Consider the following 17,435-nt stretch of genomic DNA (forward strand, 5'->3'; position numbering starts at 1 on the left):
ACATAAAGTGTTATTTTCTCTCTTGAATTCCCAGAATGAAGCAGAGAAAAGTCCACCTGCAACCAAACAGCAACACACACAGCCGAAATATTGTTCTAATTGTTATTGTTTATTGTATTTATTTATTTTTTGCACTACCTCAGACCTGAAGCTTGTTATCATAGTTGCAGTTTCTTTTTGCACAACTGTTTTTTATTATAAATATTCAACCTGTGGTGTTCTTGCAGTTTTCTTGTTAATAAAAATATTTCTGTTAAATTTTGGGGTCTTTCTTTTTATCCTTGTGGTATCGAAAATGGTATCGAGTATCGAATATTTTCCTGAGTTTCGGTATTGAGTTGAACATTTTAGTATGGTGACAACCCTAGTGCAGAGAAATAGGTGAGAGGATTTTGTGTTTTGTGTCAGATAATTTAATTTTAAAAGTTTCCTCGATGCATTTATCAACACAATCTGCAAGTGCACACGCCTCTCTATGCCTCTCTATCTGCGGTTGATCACAAGTCAGCATAAATGTCAAGTTCTAGCACAGCTCTTGAGTATTAAAACAGCCACGGCTCTGCAACTACAGCTGCACAAAGTTCACAATTGCACAACTTCCCCTCACGATCTAAAACTATAGGTAATAAACTACACAGGAACCAATTGAGTTTTTTGCCAAATTAAAAAAACACACCAACCAAACTGTTCCTGTTCCCTGTTCCTCTCTAAAACAAACATAGGATCATTTAGGTCCTGTGTGATAAACAAAACAGAGGTTTGATAGGGAGGAGAAGGCAACAACAGACTGTAATTAATATCTCCTTTATCTCACTCAGAAAGTTTACAGATTGAAGCTAACATGCTAAGCTAGCTTGGAGGAAGAGACACAAGTGAAAGTGTGTAACAGCAGAAAACAACAGTACACTACAATTACACTGTCTGAGTGGATAAAAACACGTTATTACACCACCAGCCACAACAGGTGTGTCATTTTCTATCATATAGCAGCACCATCATTAGCATGTAGCCACGGCTAGCCATTACTACTGTATCCCCCTTGTGCTTTGGCTAAAAAAACATCCAATATAGCGACAAACTGAGGCAGCAACAATAACATAAAAACACCTACCATGTTTTTAAACTACCCCAAGCATCGAATACTGGCATTTTAGCTCATTTAGATGAAGTTAGCCCGTCTGAAATAAGCTCCAACTAGCACAGTTACTATTTATTAGCATTAGCATGGAGGCTAGCCCTGTTAGCATTGGAGCTGACCGCTGCAGAGATGTGATGACGTTTTATTTCACCGCGTCACAAACAGTAAAAATCAACGAAGAAGAAATGTTTCTCCTACCAGAATCTCTCATGTCTCTAGACATCTCCATGCACCGCTCCCCGGAGCAATGTCCAGCTAGAGGGAGACCTGCCCATGTTAATGCTGGAGGAGGAGGAGGAGGAGGAGGAGGAGTTTACCTTCTGCTGCTGCTCCTGCTGCAGGCACCATAGAGCAGCTGTTCTCAACCTGGGGGTCGGGACCCCAATTGGGGTCGCGAGATGATTTCTGGGGGTCGCCAAATCATTTTGGAAGTCAGCTCTGTCTCCACTGTGTTAAAGTGTACATGTGTTAATGTGTTTTAGTCTTTTTGGTCACTTAATTTCTTTTTTTTTGGTCATTTTGTACGTGTTTTTTTGTCATTTTGTGTTTTTTTTTGTCATTTTGAGTCTTTTTTGTGTCTTTTTTTATCATTCTGTGGTCAATTTGTGTCTTTTTTGGTAATTTTGTGTCTTTTTTTGGTAATTTTGTGTCTTTTTTGTAATTTTGTGTCTTTTTTTGGTAATTTTGTGTCTTTTTTGTAATTTTGTGTCCTTTTTTGGTCATTTTGCGTCTTTTTGGGTCATTTTGTGTCTTTTTTTGGTCATTTTGTTTCTTTTTTGGGTCATTTTGTGTCTCTTTTGGTCATTTTGTGGCTTTTTTATCTTTTTGTAGTCAATTTGTATCTTTTTTGGTCATTTTGTTTCTTTTTTGGGTGATCTGAACTGTGCATGTGAGATTGTGTTCAGTGAGTGGGGGTCGCGGACAACATGCATGTTAAATTGGGGGTCGCGACTCAAAAAGGTTGAGAACTACTGCCATAGAGAACCCATAGAGGTCTATGGCTGCAGAGACACACAGGGGGCCGGACAACAAACATGCATGCACAAATATACCACCGGAGAAATGCTCATGCGCGGAAAGAAAAGAAAAAAGTATGTAAAAAGCCGAAAACAAATGCAGATTTTGCAATATGGAACCAGAAACCTTAACTCATTTATTCTACCACTCAGTGGCAGACTGTTTAAAGGGCAGGGGCGGAAAAATAAAAAGGGCACCTTCTGCACAACAAGGGGCCCAAAAAGCTATGATGCATCATGAAATAATCCTCATCCTTGATTACGATTAGCATTAAGTTAAAAGGAGATCCAGATAAAAAGATCTGGGGCCCTTTTATTGTTACATTAGAAAAGATAGACCTCAAACTGGGACCTGAATGCACTGCTCTTTTTCATTTATTTATTTATTATTATAAAACATTTTTTTGCTGTTTTTCTTGATATGTATCCATGTTATGAGACTTTGCTGCTCCCCTCTGGCTCGGGCCTCCTGGACTCAATCTCTGGCCCTTTTCATATGAGGGGACATTCGGGGGCATTTTGTTGGACCGACATGTTTTTGTGTACACTTTCTTTTTACGTTAAGTGGCTGGCTGGCTGTTGTTTCTGTTCTGTTTTGTTTACTTTTCTTTTCTTTTTGTCCGTTAGGTTTTTTCTATCTTTCTTGTATTGTACGTGTCTTTATATATATGATCCAGATCAAAGTAATTAATGATATGGTACTGACAATTACAACCATCAAACTGAACCATGTAGGGGGGTCCGGGGGTCCAGGGGCAAACCAATTATTCGATTATCAAAATAGTTGACGATTAATTTAATAATCGATTATTGTTCGATTAATCGATTAACTGTTGCAGCTCTAAAATATAGCAACGGAAAAATGCTCATGCGCGAAAAGAAAAGAACAACAAATTATGCAAAAAGCCTGTAGTTAACATAACAATGGAGCTTATGGAGTAAATATGTCTAATAGCCTACTAAAGGACTCAGTAAGGGACGTTTTTAATGAACGATTTTACATGAACATTAGATTTTTGTTTGTTTTCTACATTTAAATATATTTACATGACGTGCTTTGCATATAACAAGCATTTCATAAAGTAGCATGGCTCTAATCTAGTATGCAAAATAATAATGGTGCATGGAATCTGTGTGAAATGGGCCGTCAACATGTCAGACAAATTACACACACTTACACACACGCATACAAATTGTACATTTCACAGCATGGCTCAGAGAGAGAGAGAGATCTCATATGGAATCCTGCTGCAGATTTTTTTTTTTTTTATATGTGGTTGGCTTATCCTTGTTTATTGTTAAATGTCTTTATAGGTAGAATGTATTTTACTCTTAAACCCCTCCATTGTTTGGCCTGCAAGTTATTAAATGTTGTTTAGAGTCTTATAAGTATCCTTTTGCTGTCTAAGGTCCAGCAGTGTGGAAGAAACTTTCCCTCATGATCAGTTCCAATGAAAAATGAATCTAATTAATAAGGGGCTTTGTAATTAATTAATCGCATTTTAATCGCATATAAATATTTGACCTGAGAACAGTGAGAAGTAATTTTTTTCACATGGATTTTTAGTATACCATTGAATAATGACTGAATACATAAGCTTAAGCAACAAAAATATTGATTCTTTTTGTTCAAGTCCAACACACCAGTGCAATTTTTGCCATTAAGTGTAGCAATAGCATATTTATAAATATAGTACATTTCATAAATCCAGGTAGCCTATAGGTAGGTAGACCTTCTGTAAACTAGAATACTTTGGTTTTTTAAGTAAAACACAATCCACGCTAGCTACCACATTTTTTTAACGTGTTAATTTTTGTGTGATTAATTAATCTTAATTAACGCGTTAAAGTCCCGGCCTTAATGATGTCATGTTATTTGGCTTTAATCCTGCATGTTTGACCCTCCCTAAAATGGTTTTACAGCATTGTATTTAAAGGGTCTACAGAAATAAAGTGTACTTATTTACTTACTACTTTACTTTCCATGTATTTTCCTCATATCATAGCAGCAAAAAGTACTATTTAAAAGAATGACTGCACCACATTTAGTCATGGTGCACGTGCTGACTCACTGTCATTACACTTAGATGGAATGGAGTTACCATGGTTACTGTCAGTTACAGTTACACATGTGTCCTTCTATTGTCTGACTGCTCCACATGGCTTTCTGCCAGTTATGAGTAAATTAGTTACAACTCAGGTTGAGCAAACTGAATTTAAAGGAAGTGATTGTTGCAAAACGGCCCGGTTTGATCATGCAACGCTTTGATGTCGACCTTTTTTTTTTTTTTATCTGTGTGAAGCTAAAAGAGCAAACACTACAGAGATAAAGACGAGCTGCTGCAGAGCACTGGAGATGTGAAATTCTGCAAACAGAGCGAAGAAAAGAAGAGGAACCTGTTTTGCGGTGCTGGTTGAGTTTGGTGAGCGTTGTGCCGAGGGGAGCCAGGGCCTGTTTGACGACTCCCTGGCCTCTGCTGGCCGTCGCTTTGTGGTACTTGCTGATCCACTCGAACTTGGGAGCCTCTGTGGTCGACTTGCAAACATCTGAAGACGGACGGGGAGAGCATGAGAATTATAAAAAAGTTTTCATAATCGCAGCGTGTGTCAGTGGAGAACACAACAAGAGTAGGAGTTCAACTTGTGCTTTTCTGATTGTATTTTAGGCAAAACGTGGAGAAAAGCAACAAGATTAATGGCATAAAAAGCAAGCGCTTATTCTATTCTATATCTTTATTATCTATATTATTCTATTCTATATCTATATTATTCTATTCTATATCTATATTATCTATATTATTCTATTCTATATCTATATTATTCTATTCTATATCTATATTATCTATATTATTCTATTCTATATCTATATTATCTATATTATTCTATTCTATATCTATATTATTCTATTCTATATCTATATTATCTATATTATTCTATTCTATATCTATATTATCTATATTATTCTATTCTATATCTATATTATCTACTAGCACTTTAAAACATTATTAAAAACCTATTTTTAACCTTTTTTACTTTTTACTCTTTTATTTTCTTTTTTTTCAACTGTAACTCTGTTTTTAGATTGAGTTTTTATTACTATTTTATTGTTTTTTTGTTTTTAATATTTTATTGTTTTCATTAATCACTATATTTGTGTATGATTTTTATTATTAAACGTGTATTTTAGGCAAAACGGGGAGAAAAGCAACACCGATGGTAAGATTAATGGCATAATAAACAAGTGCTTATTCTATTCTATATCTTTATTATCTATATTATTCTATTCTATATCTATATTATCTATATTATTCTATTCTATGTCTATATTATCTACTAGCACTTTAAAACATTATTAAAAACCTATTTTTAACCTTTTTTACTTTTTACTCTTTTATTTTCTTTTTTTTTCAACTGTAACTCTGTTTTTAGATTGAGTTTTTATTACTATTTTATTGTTTTTTTGTTTTTAATATTTTATTGTTTTCATTAATCACTATTTTTGTGTATGATTTTTATTATTAAACGTGTATTTTAGGCAAAACGGGGAGAAAAGCAACACCGATGGTAAGATTAATGGCATAATAAACAAGTGCTTATTCTATTCTATATCTATATTATTCTATTCTATATCTATATTATCTACTAGCACTTTAAAACATTATTAAAAACCTATTTATTCTCCTTGTAGTTCAGTAGAATCCTTGGCTTTTTTACTTTTTACTCTGTTATTTTCTTTTTTTTTAACTCTAACTCTGTTTTTAGATTGAGTTTTTATTACTATTTTATTGGGTTTTTAAAAAATATTTTATTGTTTTCATTGTTTTTATTTATTACTATATTTGTGTATGATTTTTATTATTAAACGTGTATTTTAGGCAAAACGGGGAGAAAAGCAACACCGATGGTAAGATTAATGGCATAATAAACAAGCGCTTATTCTATTCTATATCTTTATTATCTATATTATTCTATTCTATATCTATATTATCTACTAGCACTTTAAAACATTATTAAAAACCTATTTTTTCTCCTTGTACTTCAGTAGAATCCTTGGCTTTTTTACTTTTTACTCTTTTATTTTATTTTTTTTAAACTCTAACTCTGTTTTTAGATTGAGTTTTTATTACTATTCTATTGTTTATTTTTTAAATATTTTATTGTTTTCATTGTTTTTATTTATTACTATATTTGTGTATGATTTTTATTATTAAATGTGTATTTTAGGCAAAACGGGGAGAAAAGCAACAAGATTAATGGCATAAAAAACAAGTGCTTATTCTATTCTATATCTATATTATATATATTATTCTATTCTATATTTATATTATCTACTAGCACTTTAAAACATTATTAAAAACATATTTATTCTCCTTGGCGTTCAGTCCCAGCTAGGCAAGAATCCTTGGCTTTTTTACTTTTTACTCTTTTATTTTTAGTTTTTTAACAAAGTAAAAGTCAAATTTATTTCTATAGAGCATTTACAGATGGCTGAGCTGCACCAAAGTGCTTCACATAAAAGTGCAAAAAGTGCAATAAAATAAAGAATTGACAAAGGTAAAAAAAATGAAATAAATAAATAAATAAAAATGAAATTCAAAATAAATTAGAAGAAGGGATAATTTTAAAAGCACTGTGAGATTACTAGGAGACACTATTGTCACTCTTTTATTACTATTTTATTATTTTATTGTTTTTACTATTTTATTGTTCTTATTTATTACTATATTTGTGTATGATTTTTATTGTATTTTAATAGCTGTACAGCACTTTGGTCAACTGAGGTTGTTTTTAAATGTGTATTTTAGGCAAAACGTGGAGAAAAGCAACAGAAAAGGTAAGATTAATGGCATAAAAACCTATTTATTCTCCTTGGTATTCAGTAGAATCCTTGGCTTTTTTACTTTTTACTCTTTTATTTTCTTTTTTTTTTAACTGTAACTCATTGTTACACTGTTCAACTGTTTTTATTGTCTTTATTTATTACTATATTTGTGTATGATTTTTATTGTATTTTAATAACTGTACAGTACTTGGGTCAACTGAGGTTAATACACTTTGACTTTGACTACTATCTACTGTGCTAAAGAAAAAGAAGAATGGTCATTTTCAAAGCATTTTAAGCATTAACAGCTCTTCTATTTACTTACTACATCACACTTTGTACTCTACTGCTTTAAAGACGTGTCACTATCTGATCTACTTACCTTGACTCTTTTTCAAACTCTTTCTTGTAACAACAACAGGTGCCTGCTCATTTAATCTTTCCATCACTTGTATCCCTCACCTTAGGGAGGGTTAAAAAAAAAGGCCTTTGTGGCTCATCTTGGAGTAAAAAAAAAAAAAAAAGTAACGCAAAGAACATGTCAGTCTTCCCCGCCTTGCTCTCGTGCAGCGTCCACCGTGAAAAGTAGCGAGCCGGTGGCCAAAATAACACATCCCTAACAAAGAAAACTGTCTGTTAACAGCTCAATGGCCCAGTCCATTCTGATGAACAGGAAGCAGAAAGTACAAAAGTAGTTGACGGAAAGCACTGAAGAGGAAGACACACGTCCTTTTTAAACTGTTTTCATCTTGTCCTTCTATAAACGCCCACTGAAGAAAAGACAAACGTCTGAGTATACACCATCTAAGCTCCGCCCCATCATTCTTTGTCAGCCACGTGTTATGTACACTTACAAACCGACGGCTGAAGTGACGCCACAGGTTTGTAGCTCTAAAAATGCCCTAAGGTGTTATCCACAGCCACTGACAGATGTATTTGTGTGGGTGTTATTTTTTCAGTTGTCAACTATTGTCACATTTTATAAATAAAGGTGTTTTATAGTTTGACACATAAATGTCACCTCAAGGTGATTGAGGACTGGCTGAGCAGGTTTCCTCCAAACAGATGGTGAGAGCTGATTATATGTAAATCTTCACACATGGGCGGCTCCCACGCTGTTCAGAAAATAAATATAAAGATATGCCTGTAAAAAAAACCCTGTTGTTTTTACGGTAAAAAAACGGCAGCTGAAATTCTGAAAGGGCCACGGGGGGTACACCTACAACAAGCATTCAGTTTCAAGTATTTATTTATACAGCAACCTATGACCTTTAACCTCAAAATGTGTGTGTGTGAAACGTGTATCTGGAGGAGTGTGCATGCTTTACGCGCATGTGTGTGTGTGTGTGTGTGTATGTGAAGCATATGTATCTGGAGGAGTGTGCGCGGTACCGCGCACATGTGTTTGCATGCGTGGGTGTATCTGTAACTGTGATCACATCAAAGGATGAAAGGCATTATGGTCGACCAATCAGAGCAGAGCAATCAACAGAATTAACTGCAGCTGTCAAATGTACCGGAACAGTGACAGCAGCCAGAGGTGGACAGACTGGAATTTCTGGCCTCGAACAGAAAGCATTTTTGGCAAAACCATAATACCTATCATTGATCTGACTTCACTTTGAGCGTCCTGAGTTCTTCCTGAATGTCTACATATGTTTTTTGTGAAGAAAAATGAAGAAATAGCTTTGTTAGAGCGATCTAAAAAAACGGTTCCATCTCCCTTTTTCAGAAATCTTCCTGCGTTTTTAATATGGGAGCCAATGAGGCTGTTGGTGGTGTTGGTGGATCATCTGTGCGTCCTACGCCCAAACTATAACTCTGACAGCTTTACCAGAGGATTGTGAGGGAGAAGACACATTTTCCTACGTTTCTATGTATAAATTATTTCTGTAGAGTGGAATTTGCGGCCTTGAGCGCAGTTTTCAAATGTATTTTTTGACAATTTTTTCTCTCCCTCTACACTCTGGCGATGATGTCACACACTGTGACACGAACATTCCGTGCAATACACACCCATTATAATCTCAGAATTTCTCCAAAAATGATCATGGTCATTGAACAGGGATTGATAAAAAACTATATGACCTATCGAAACGTGGATTAATACACCGGTACACAAGACTTGTGTCTACTGTTTAAAGTTTAAATGGAGTCTCTAGGTGAAATTATGCCGGAGAAGTAGACGTTTAAAAATCTCCAATTATTGTTCTTTTTCGCTCATTTTTTTTTCCGGCCGTCCCATTCACTTCTATGCAAAATTTTGGGCATTCCGTAGAGAAAAGTAATAGCACACAGATCCCGATCAAACCGCACGTTTTGATATATAATTTTTCCTGCAACTGTTATTTTAAGTGTTCAACATGCTTATTTCTAGATTTAACAATCTTAATTTAAGAAATCTTGTAATTATCTGTCCATGCAGCAAGATCATTTCCCTCAGATTTACTGTTTTTATCTGGTTTTTAGACACACCTTTTTTGCATTCTGGGGCTTTCTTTTAAGGTGGTGATGATCCTGCATTCAAGCAGTTACAGCTAGATGTTATGTAAGAGCATGAGACGTGTCTGAGGGCTGACCTACCGCTCCACGCCCTGTTGACCTCACTGAGGAAAAGCCGCGAGTGGGACCCAAAAGGAAGTCTGAGCTCTAACTCCTCATCCTGGTAGCTTAGCCTCACTTTAGTATCAGCACCTAGAATTGGATGGAGAATACAGAGAAAAATGTTCAGTTTCATACAGTGGATGAGATACTATAAGTAGCACATTATAATTGAGCTGTAATGGAAATGAGGGCAACTTACCCACAACCGCAAGTTCCTCTGGTGAAGAAACTAGAAAAGAATTGCAGCATGAGAAACGTGTGAGAGCACTTCAAAGAAATGACTGTCATGCCACTATTTCACAAGAAACACATGTTATCTAAAGCAGTACAACAACTAAAACATCTCTCTGTCTGTGCAGAGCGTGTAACAGTCAGCTTCAAGCCAGAGACTCCTTGGAAAGTTATAACTTGATACTTTGGGATTTGTCAGAAAAGACACAAAATTACCCAAAAAAGAATCAAATTGACCACAGAATGACACAAAATGATCAAAAAGACACAAAATGACCAAAGAATTACATAAAATTAAGCAAAAACAGACTTAAAATGACCACAAAAAAACAGAAAATGACCAAAAAAGACAGGAAATTACCAAAAAGAAGACAGAAAATGACTAAAAAATGACACAAAATGACCAAAATAGGCACAAAATGACAAAAAAATACATAAAATTAAGCATAAAAGGACTCAAATTGACCACAAAATTACAAAAAATGACCACAAAAAGACACAAATTGACCAAAAAATGACCAAAAAAGACACAAAATGACCAAATAATTACATAAAATTAAGCAAAAACAGACTTAAAATGACCACAAAAAGACAGAAAATGACCAAAAAAGACAGGAAATGACCAAAAAGAAGACAGAAAATGACAAAAAAATGACACAAAATGACCAAAATAGGCACAAAATGACAAAAAAAATACAGAAAATTAAGCATAAAAGGACTCAAATTGACCACAAAATTACAAAAAATGACCACAAAAAGACACATATTGACCAAAAATGACCAAAAATGACTAAAAAAAGACACAAAATGACCAAGAAAAGACACAAAATGACTTTAAAAAGACCAAAAATACTAAAACACATTAACACATGAACACTTTAACACAGTGGAGACAGAGCTGACTTCCAAAATGATTTGGTGACCCCCAGAAATCATCTCGGGACCCCAATTGGGGTCGGGACCCCAAGGTTGAGAATAGCTGCTCTAAAGGACAGCAACTTTATCTAGTCGTCTGTTTGAAACGAGGAAGAAAAAGAAAAAGTGTCTCACCTTCCACAACAGCAAAGTCGAGGGAGATGGGCACCATGTCCTCCAGTGACACATCATCAGCAGTAATGGCCATCCTTCGATGGGTATAAATAAAGATTCTGCAAAATATTACAGAGGGATTGAGTTAGCAGCCTGTCATGGAGTGGGAACACTGCAAAAAAGGTGTCTAAAAACAAAATAAAAACACTAAATCTGAGGGAAATGATCTTGCTGCATGGACAGATAATTTACCTTGACAAGATTTCTTAAATTAAGATTATTCAATCTAGAAATAAGCATGTATAACACTTTGAACACAAATAAGAAATTAACTCTGAAGACACAATAAAAGACATCTGTATTAAAATACAATGCACGTCAAGGCAGTAACCTTGCAGCTCTGCAGTAAATACAACCAGAATTACAATTACTAATTTTGTGTCTCTTTTAGTAATTCTGTGTCTTTTTTTAGTAATTTTGTGTCTTTTTTTGGTAATTTTGTGTCTTTTTTTTAGTATTTTTGTGTCTTTTTTAAATAATTTTGTGTCTTTTTAGTAATTTTGTGTATTTATTTTGTTCATTTTGTATCTTTTAAAAGTAATTTAGTGTTTTTTCAGTCATTTTGTGTCTTTTTTGTAATTCTGTGCCTTTTTTGTGTTTTCTTTTGGTGATTCTGTCTTCTCATTTTGTGTCTTTTTTGGGTCATTTTGTGTCTTTAATTTAACTTAAAATAAGAAATTAACTCTGAAAACACAATAAAAGACATCTGTATTAAAATACAATGAATGTCAAGACAGTAACCTTGCAGCTCTGCAGTAAATACTACCATTTCCATATAATATATCATTTTGGTTATGGTGTCAGACAGGTTGATGCAGCCCTGTGGTCATTTTAGGGCCTTTTTGTGGCGTTGCCCTGGATTACATTGTGCTGCCACTCCCTCTCCTTATAAAATGGCAAGCATACTTTTCAATAAAACAAAGCTACTTTGTACGATCTTATTAAAACTCACGCATGCTCGTCTGTGGACTCCACCAGCCCCAGCAGTCTGCTCTCTGTGTTGTCATCAGAGAAGACGTCACACTGGACAGCATGTTAACAGGCTAGTTAAGGAGGCAGCAGATACAAACTACAACATTCTCTCCTCAATCTAAAATCAGTTCTCAATTCAGACAAAACCAAATACATGATATTCTAGAGCCAGACATGTTGCAGAAGATGGTCTACATATCACCACTTTAACAGGTCATTGAAATGGTTTCACAATACAAATATCTGGGTGTCTGGTTAGATCAAAAACTCACATTCAAATGTCATATTGACATACTAAAGTAAGTTTAAAAAAAACAAAGGATACTTATACAGAAACAAAACAAACTTCCCTCTGCTCAAGTCGTTTGTTTTTGATCATCATACATCCTAATTTTATGTTTCCTTTATTAAGTTTTGAATAAAATCCGTTTTTGCGTCACAACTCTTCTAATGCACAACATGGGTCAAAAAGGACCCTGATCCATTTTCTATGTTATTTCATGTATGGCTGCATGTTTCTATGATATATCTTTGAAATAAATATATAAGTTTTTGCACTTCTACTTCAAATTTACACACAATTATCCATTTCCTATATATATATATACATATATATATATATATATATATATATACACACACATATATATATATACACACATATACGCACATATATATATATATATACACACATATATATATATACACACATATACACACATGTATATATATATATATACACATATATATACATATATACATATACATATATACATATATATATATACACACACACACACACACACACACACACACACACATATATATATATATATATATATATATACATATATATATAAAGATATGATACGATATATTGTACCAGCATTATATATGCATATACTTTTGATACTTTAAGTGCATTATTTCCAGATAGTAGTTTGATTTAGGTAGCATAACATTATAAAAGCACGACTTTTACTCGCAATTGAGTATTTTAGTTGAACTTAAGTGAAGGATGTTTACTTCTTCCACTCTCTCCATAGATACACTGCAAAAAAAATGTCCCGTTGTTTTTACAGAAAAAAACTGGCAGCTGTGTTTACCAGAATAATTCCGTATAAAATACAAATATATGTCAACATCTTTACAGAACAACTTGTAGATTTTACATCCTAAAACTGTAGTAATTTAAAAAAAAAAACATTTTTAAGTTGTAGATTATACCGTCCTTTACTGCTAATTTAACAGAATGACGCTGCTTTTATACTAATTATTTATGCAAAATTTACATGCAGATTTTGCTTATTGTGCATTGAATACCAGTAAATTAACATTTAACAATTGAAAACTTGCAATACCATTAACTTATTCAAAAAATTACTTAAAAATAGGATGATTAATTTATATAAGTTAGAGTAATGAGTAATAAGCTTCTTTCTTTTCTCTCTTTTGTGACTGCTTATTTCTTTTGTTGATAAATAACAGATTGTACATTTCTAAATTTTAAATTTACTTGAGTTGTAACAGGGTAGGCGTAATAAGCTATGCTTCAGCCTTTTCGGTCCAAATGTCTATTATCAATTTTCTCTCTCTGTTTACATGTTGTTTACTTTGATCAATGTTTTGTTTTTGTTTTTTTCTGGTTTGTTTTGATGACATGTATTGACCGAAATAAACAGATACGAAACGAAACATTCAGTTATTATTTATTTTACACTGAATACCAGTAAAATGCACAAGTTGTTTCTGTAAAGTTGTTTAAATTTGTACTGTATTTTTTGCAGAATTATTCTGGTAACCACAGCTGACAGTTTTTTTCTATAAAAGCAACATAATGTATTTACAGTGTATCTGTGTCTCCATCTAGTGGCCGACAGGTCTCACTACATGTTGGCTCAAATCCCTGACAAGTCACACCCGTTTACACTATGAAGTGTTATAAACTACGACAACTATAAACACTCTCCCTGGATTAAAGCCACCGCCTCACTCAGTTCCTACCATATCTTTAATTAGATGCAGAACACGTATCGGAGCATTAATTTGACATGTTTCTCTCAGATCTCCTTCAGATCTCTGTTAGTTCTCTTTGAAGCAGCTAATCCTCCCATTAAAGTGTCGGTAATCCACAAACGGCAGCATAAAGGCGCCAAAGGATACTATGAGGCAGTTTTCTTCCCTTTCCAGAGTTTCTTGAATCGCGACGGACTGATCCATGGTGGAGACTGGAGAGGCGACTTGTTTCTCCGAGACCAGAAACCAGCAGCAGGAGTTTCTAGTTCCTCCGGTTCTTTCTCTTCTCCTCTAAAGGAGCAGAGAACAACAGCACAGACTCGTGTAATAATCCCACATTATGATTATTTCCTCTCTGATCCAGATGTTTCCTTGTTCCTCTGCTGCTGCTGGCTCGGCCCAGTGTGCCACGCACTGATTCGGGATCACTGCCGTGTGTGTGTGTGTGTGTGTGTGTGTGTGACGTCACATCTGGGCTGTCATCAGCCCAGTTTGCACTGGATTAGGCCTCAGGCGTTTGATCCAGAAGAGGATTAGGTCCTACAATAGAGACAACTTCTCCAGAGTTGAATTGAAGCTCTGCAGCAGGTTTGATGAGCCGCTGGGTCAATTAGCTTCAAGTGGGCTTTTTGTTGCTTTTGTTGGAAAAGAATCCAGCCGGTGATACATTAATTCAGTGGCCTATTCATGCATGTTTGGTCAGTTTTTGTTGTTCAGTAAGTGAACTTTGCAGTGGCGGTTCTAGAAGCCTTTGTGGCCCCTGTGTCAAATTAATAACAGAATGATCAATTTATAACGATGAACAATGGAACAACTCTAAGCTTTTTTTGTTCAAACAATATTTCATTGTACACAAAAGGAACCCAGAATGTGTACATTGTATAATAGTTTAATTGCGCAATAAAATATTGTGTATATAAAGATCATTCTGACTGTACTGCACTTTCAAAATAAAAAAAAGTGATAAAAGTGAAAGTGAGAAATGAGAAATGCCATTGTCATGCAAAAAAAACTTATTGTTGGTGAGTCTCATTTGTATCTTCCAAATATACTTAAATGTGATGTTTAAATAAGCTAAAATAAAGATTTTGAATGCTTAAATATCACCTTTGCCATTTTGTAATGTGCTAATGTGGCCCTCTGATTAAACACTGGCCCCTCCTTGGCCCCCACAGTAAAACTGGTCTAGAACCGCCACTGGAACTTTGTCTTTTTGTAACCGACCGGAAATTGAGGAGCTGATATTTTATTGAAATATTTCAGCCTAAATCTAGTTTTGACATAGTTTTGGAATTAACCCTTCGATGCACAACATGAGTCTAAGGGAGGGTTTTAAACTCAAATTACCTGGGGGCCACTGGAGGCCAAAAAGACCCAAAATTACTAAAAATAGACCCAAAATTACCAAAAAAGTAATTAAAAGAACCTTCCACACACAAAACTGAGAAGTCTTTTTCTTTTTTCAATTGTTCTAATGTTACCCTAACAAAATATGTAATAATACATTTTTTTCTTCATAAAGTATGAGAGGCAAAAAGGAAATAATGATTAGTTGTTATCAAAAACAGGATATTTAAAAAAATACTTGGAATATTCAATCATAAAATAAGTTGATATCAAAAGATAGAGAACACAAACACACAGCAGCATTAAATAACATGGGGAATGAATGAGGGTCAATATGTTGTGCATCAAAGGGTTAACATGGTTAGATGACTGAACAAACTGAGACCGAAGGGTCCAAAGTGTCAGGAAAACTGCAAAATGTGACTCAAAGAGACACGTAGCTTTGTGGAGATGAGCCAGAGACAACAGGACATTTATTTTATGTTTGCCCATTGTCATCTATATTTTGGAGGGATATGGAAAAATTAATTCTCTATAAGACTGGACAGCCCATCATCTTTGAACCTAAAGATATTATCTCAAAATTTGAATCTAATAACAAAACAGTATGCTTTATAACAAATCTTATGCTTCTGTTGGCAAGTTTATACACTACTGGTCAAAAGTTTTAGAACACACCAACTTTTCCAGAATTTAATTGAAAATGATGCAGTTTAATGTCTCAGTGTACTCTGAAATTAATGCACATTTGCAACATTTAAAATTCTTTATTGAGCATGATAGTGTTTTGAAAGTAAAAAAAGATTCAAAATCACATTTTATGTTGGACTAAAGGACTAAAAAAAGACACAAAATGACCAAAAAAAGACACAAAATGACTTACAAAGACATCAAAATAATTCAAAAATGGACAAAATAGCCCAAGACTCCATAGAGTTAAGTTGTTAACCCATTTCTTGTTCCCTGAAAAAGGCCTACTTGTATAATTCTGAAATGTACATTATTTTCCAGTTTTGGTTAAGCTTACCTTTTTTTATTTACCTCTGGCAGTTCACCACTTACCTTTGGACCCTTTCAAGCTGTTCATTTGACTTGAACTGCTTGAATTTCAATAAAAAACTGGAAAAATTGGGGTGTTCTAAAACTTTTGACTGGTAGTGTATATATATAACTGAAATGTTTCTTTGTATGTCTTGTTTATATCCTGAGTGCCTGTATTTCTCTCATTGTTAAAAGAAAAGAAAAGAGAGACACATAGGAACCAGGAGGAGGTTTGATAGAATGTTTGCAGTCTTTTGCAACCTGCATTATTCAATCAAATACAGAACAAAGACGTTTCAGACAGCGCCCCGATTTCTGTGGAGTCAAGGTTGTACAAAGAGACCAAAATAACTATTAAGAGATGCAAAAGCAGCTGCAAAAAGACACAAAAAAGATAAATACCTTTTTCACAATATGGCAGCCATTTATGGACTATTATACCAAATATATTCCCATGAAAAATTAACAACTGTACATTTTAGAACACTTGACATCCTCCAAGTTGTATGATTACTATTTAAATCTTTCTTTTATTTGTAAACATTATTATTATTGTTTTGGTATTTGATTTGACTCCACCTAGGTTTTTGTTGGTTTATTGTTTTTTTATTGCTTTTCTTTTTCTACCATCATTCTGTTCTTTCGTGTCAATTTGAAGCATAAATTAACAAGTATCTTCTTCATTTTTGTATGTGAATGAAAGGAAAAAAACCCAATAAAGAGAAGTTGACAAAAAAGACTCACAGCAACTATGAAAAGATACAAAATGACCACAAAGAAACTGACAAAAAACACAGATGAAAGTTTTAATTTCAACAAAACCTTCATAATTCCCAAATGACACATATATGAAGAGACACAAAACAACTACAAAAATAACCTAAAGATGTAAAATCATATTATTAAAAGTAATCAGTAAGTATAGCTATCAAATAAATACAGCAAAATAGTGAAAATAGTGAAGTAGAGGTAAAACAAAGTGAAGATACTCGAGTAAAGTAACTAAAAATTTTTATTTCAGTCCAGTATTTCAGTACTTAGTTACTTTCCACCACTTAAAGCCACTTTAAGCGTCTAGAAATGTCATCACCAGTTTATTAAATTCATTTCATTTTAATGCACATAATCATTATATTTAACACAGTACACAAAACTAGAA

The 17,435-nt window shown here is 34.0% G+C and overlaps 1 protein-coding gene across 2 annotated transcripts in view; it reads right to left on the reverse strand.

Moving 5' to 3' along the window:
• The window catches only part of inpp5b (inositol polyphosphate-5-phosphatase B), a 49,678-nt gene extending 35,382 nt beyond the window's left edge, over nucleotides 1–14,296 (reverse strand). Inside the window, exons 1-6 of one of the 2 annotated variants that reach the window (XM_059339718.1) lie at nucleotides 14,035–14,296; nucleotides 11,853–11,931; nucleotides 10,862–10,959; nucleotides 9,780–9,809; nucleotides 9,560–9,670; nucleotides 4,552–4,701 (exon numbers count right to left, since the gene is read on the reverse strand). In XM_059339718.1, the coding sequence (XP_059195701.1) occupies nucleotides 4,552–4,701; nucleotides 9,560–9,670; nucleotides 9,780–9,809; nucleotides 10,862–10,959; nucleotides 11,853–11,931; nucleotides 14,035–14,092 (526 nt within the window). In that variant the 5' untranslated portion in view covers nucleotides 14,093–14,296. Of the gene's footprint in view, nucleotides 1–1,336; nucleotides 1,628–4,551; nucleotides 4,702–9,559; nucleotides 9,671–9,779; nucleotides 9,810–10,861; nucleotides 10,960–11,852; nucleotides 11,932–14,034 lie in introns of those variants that run through there. The other variant, XM_059339719.1, reaches the window with a different exon arrangement.
• Nucleotides 14,297–17,435: the final 3,139 nt, after the last annotated feature.

This window comes from Centropristis striata, chromosome 8 (genome assembly GCF_030273125.1).
Source record: "Centropristis striata isolate RG_2023a ecotype Rhode Island chromosome 8, C.striata_1.0, whole genome shotgun sequence".
Classification (NCBI taxonomy): Eukaryota; Metazoa; Chordata; class Actinopteri; order Perciformes; family Serranidae; genus Centropristis; species Centropristis striata.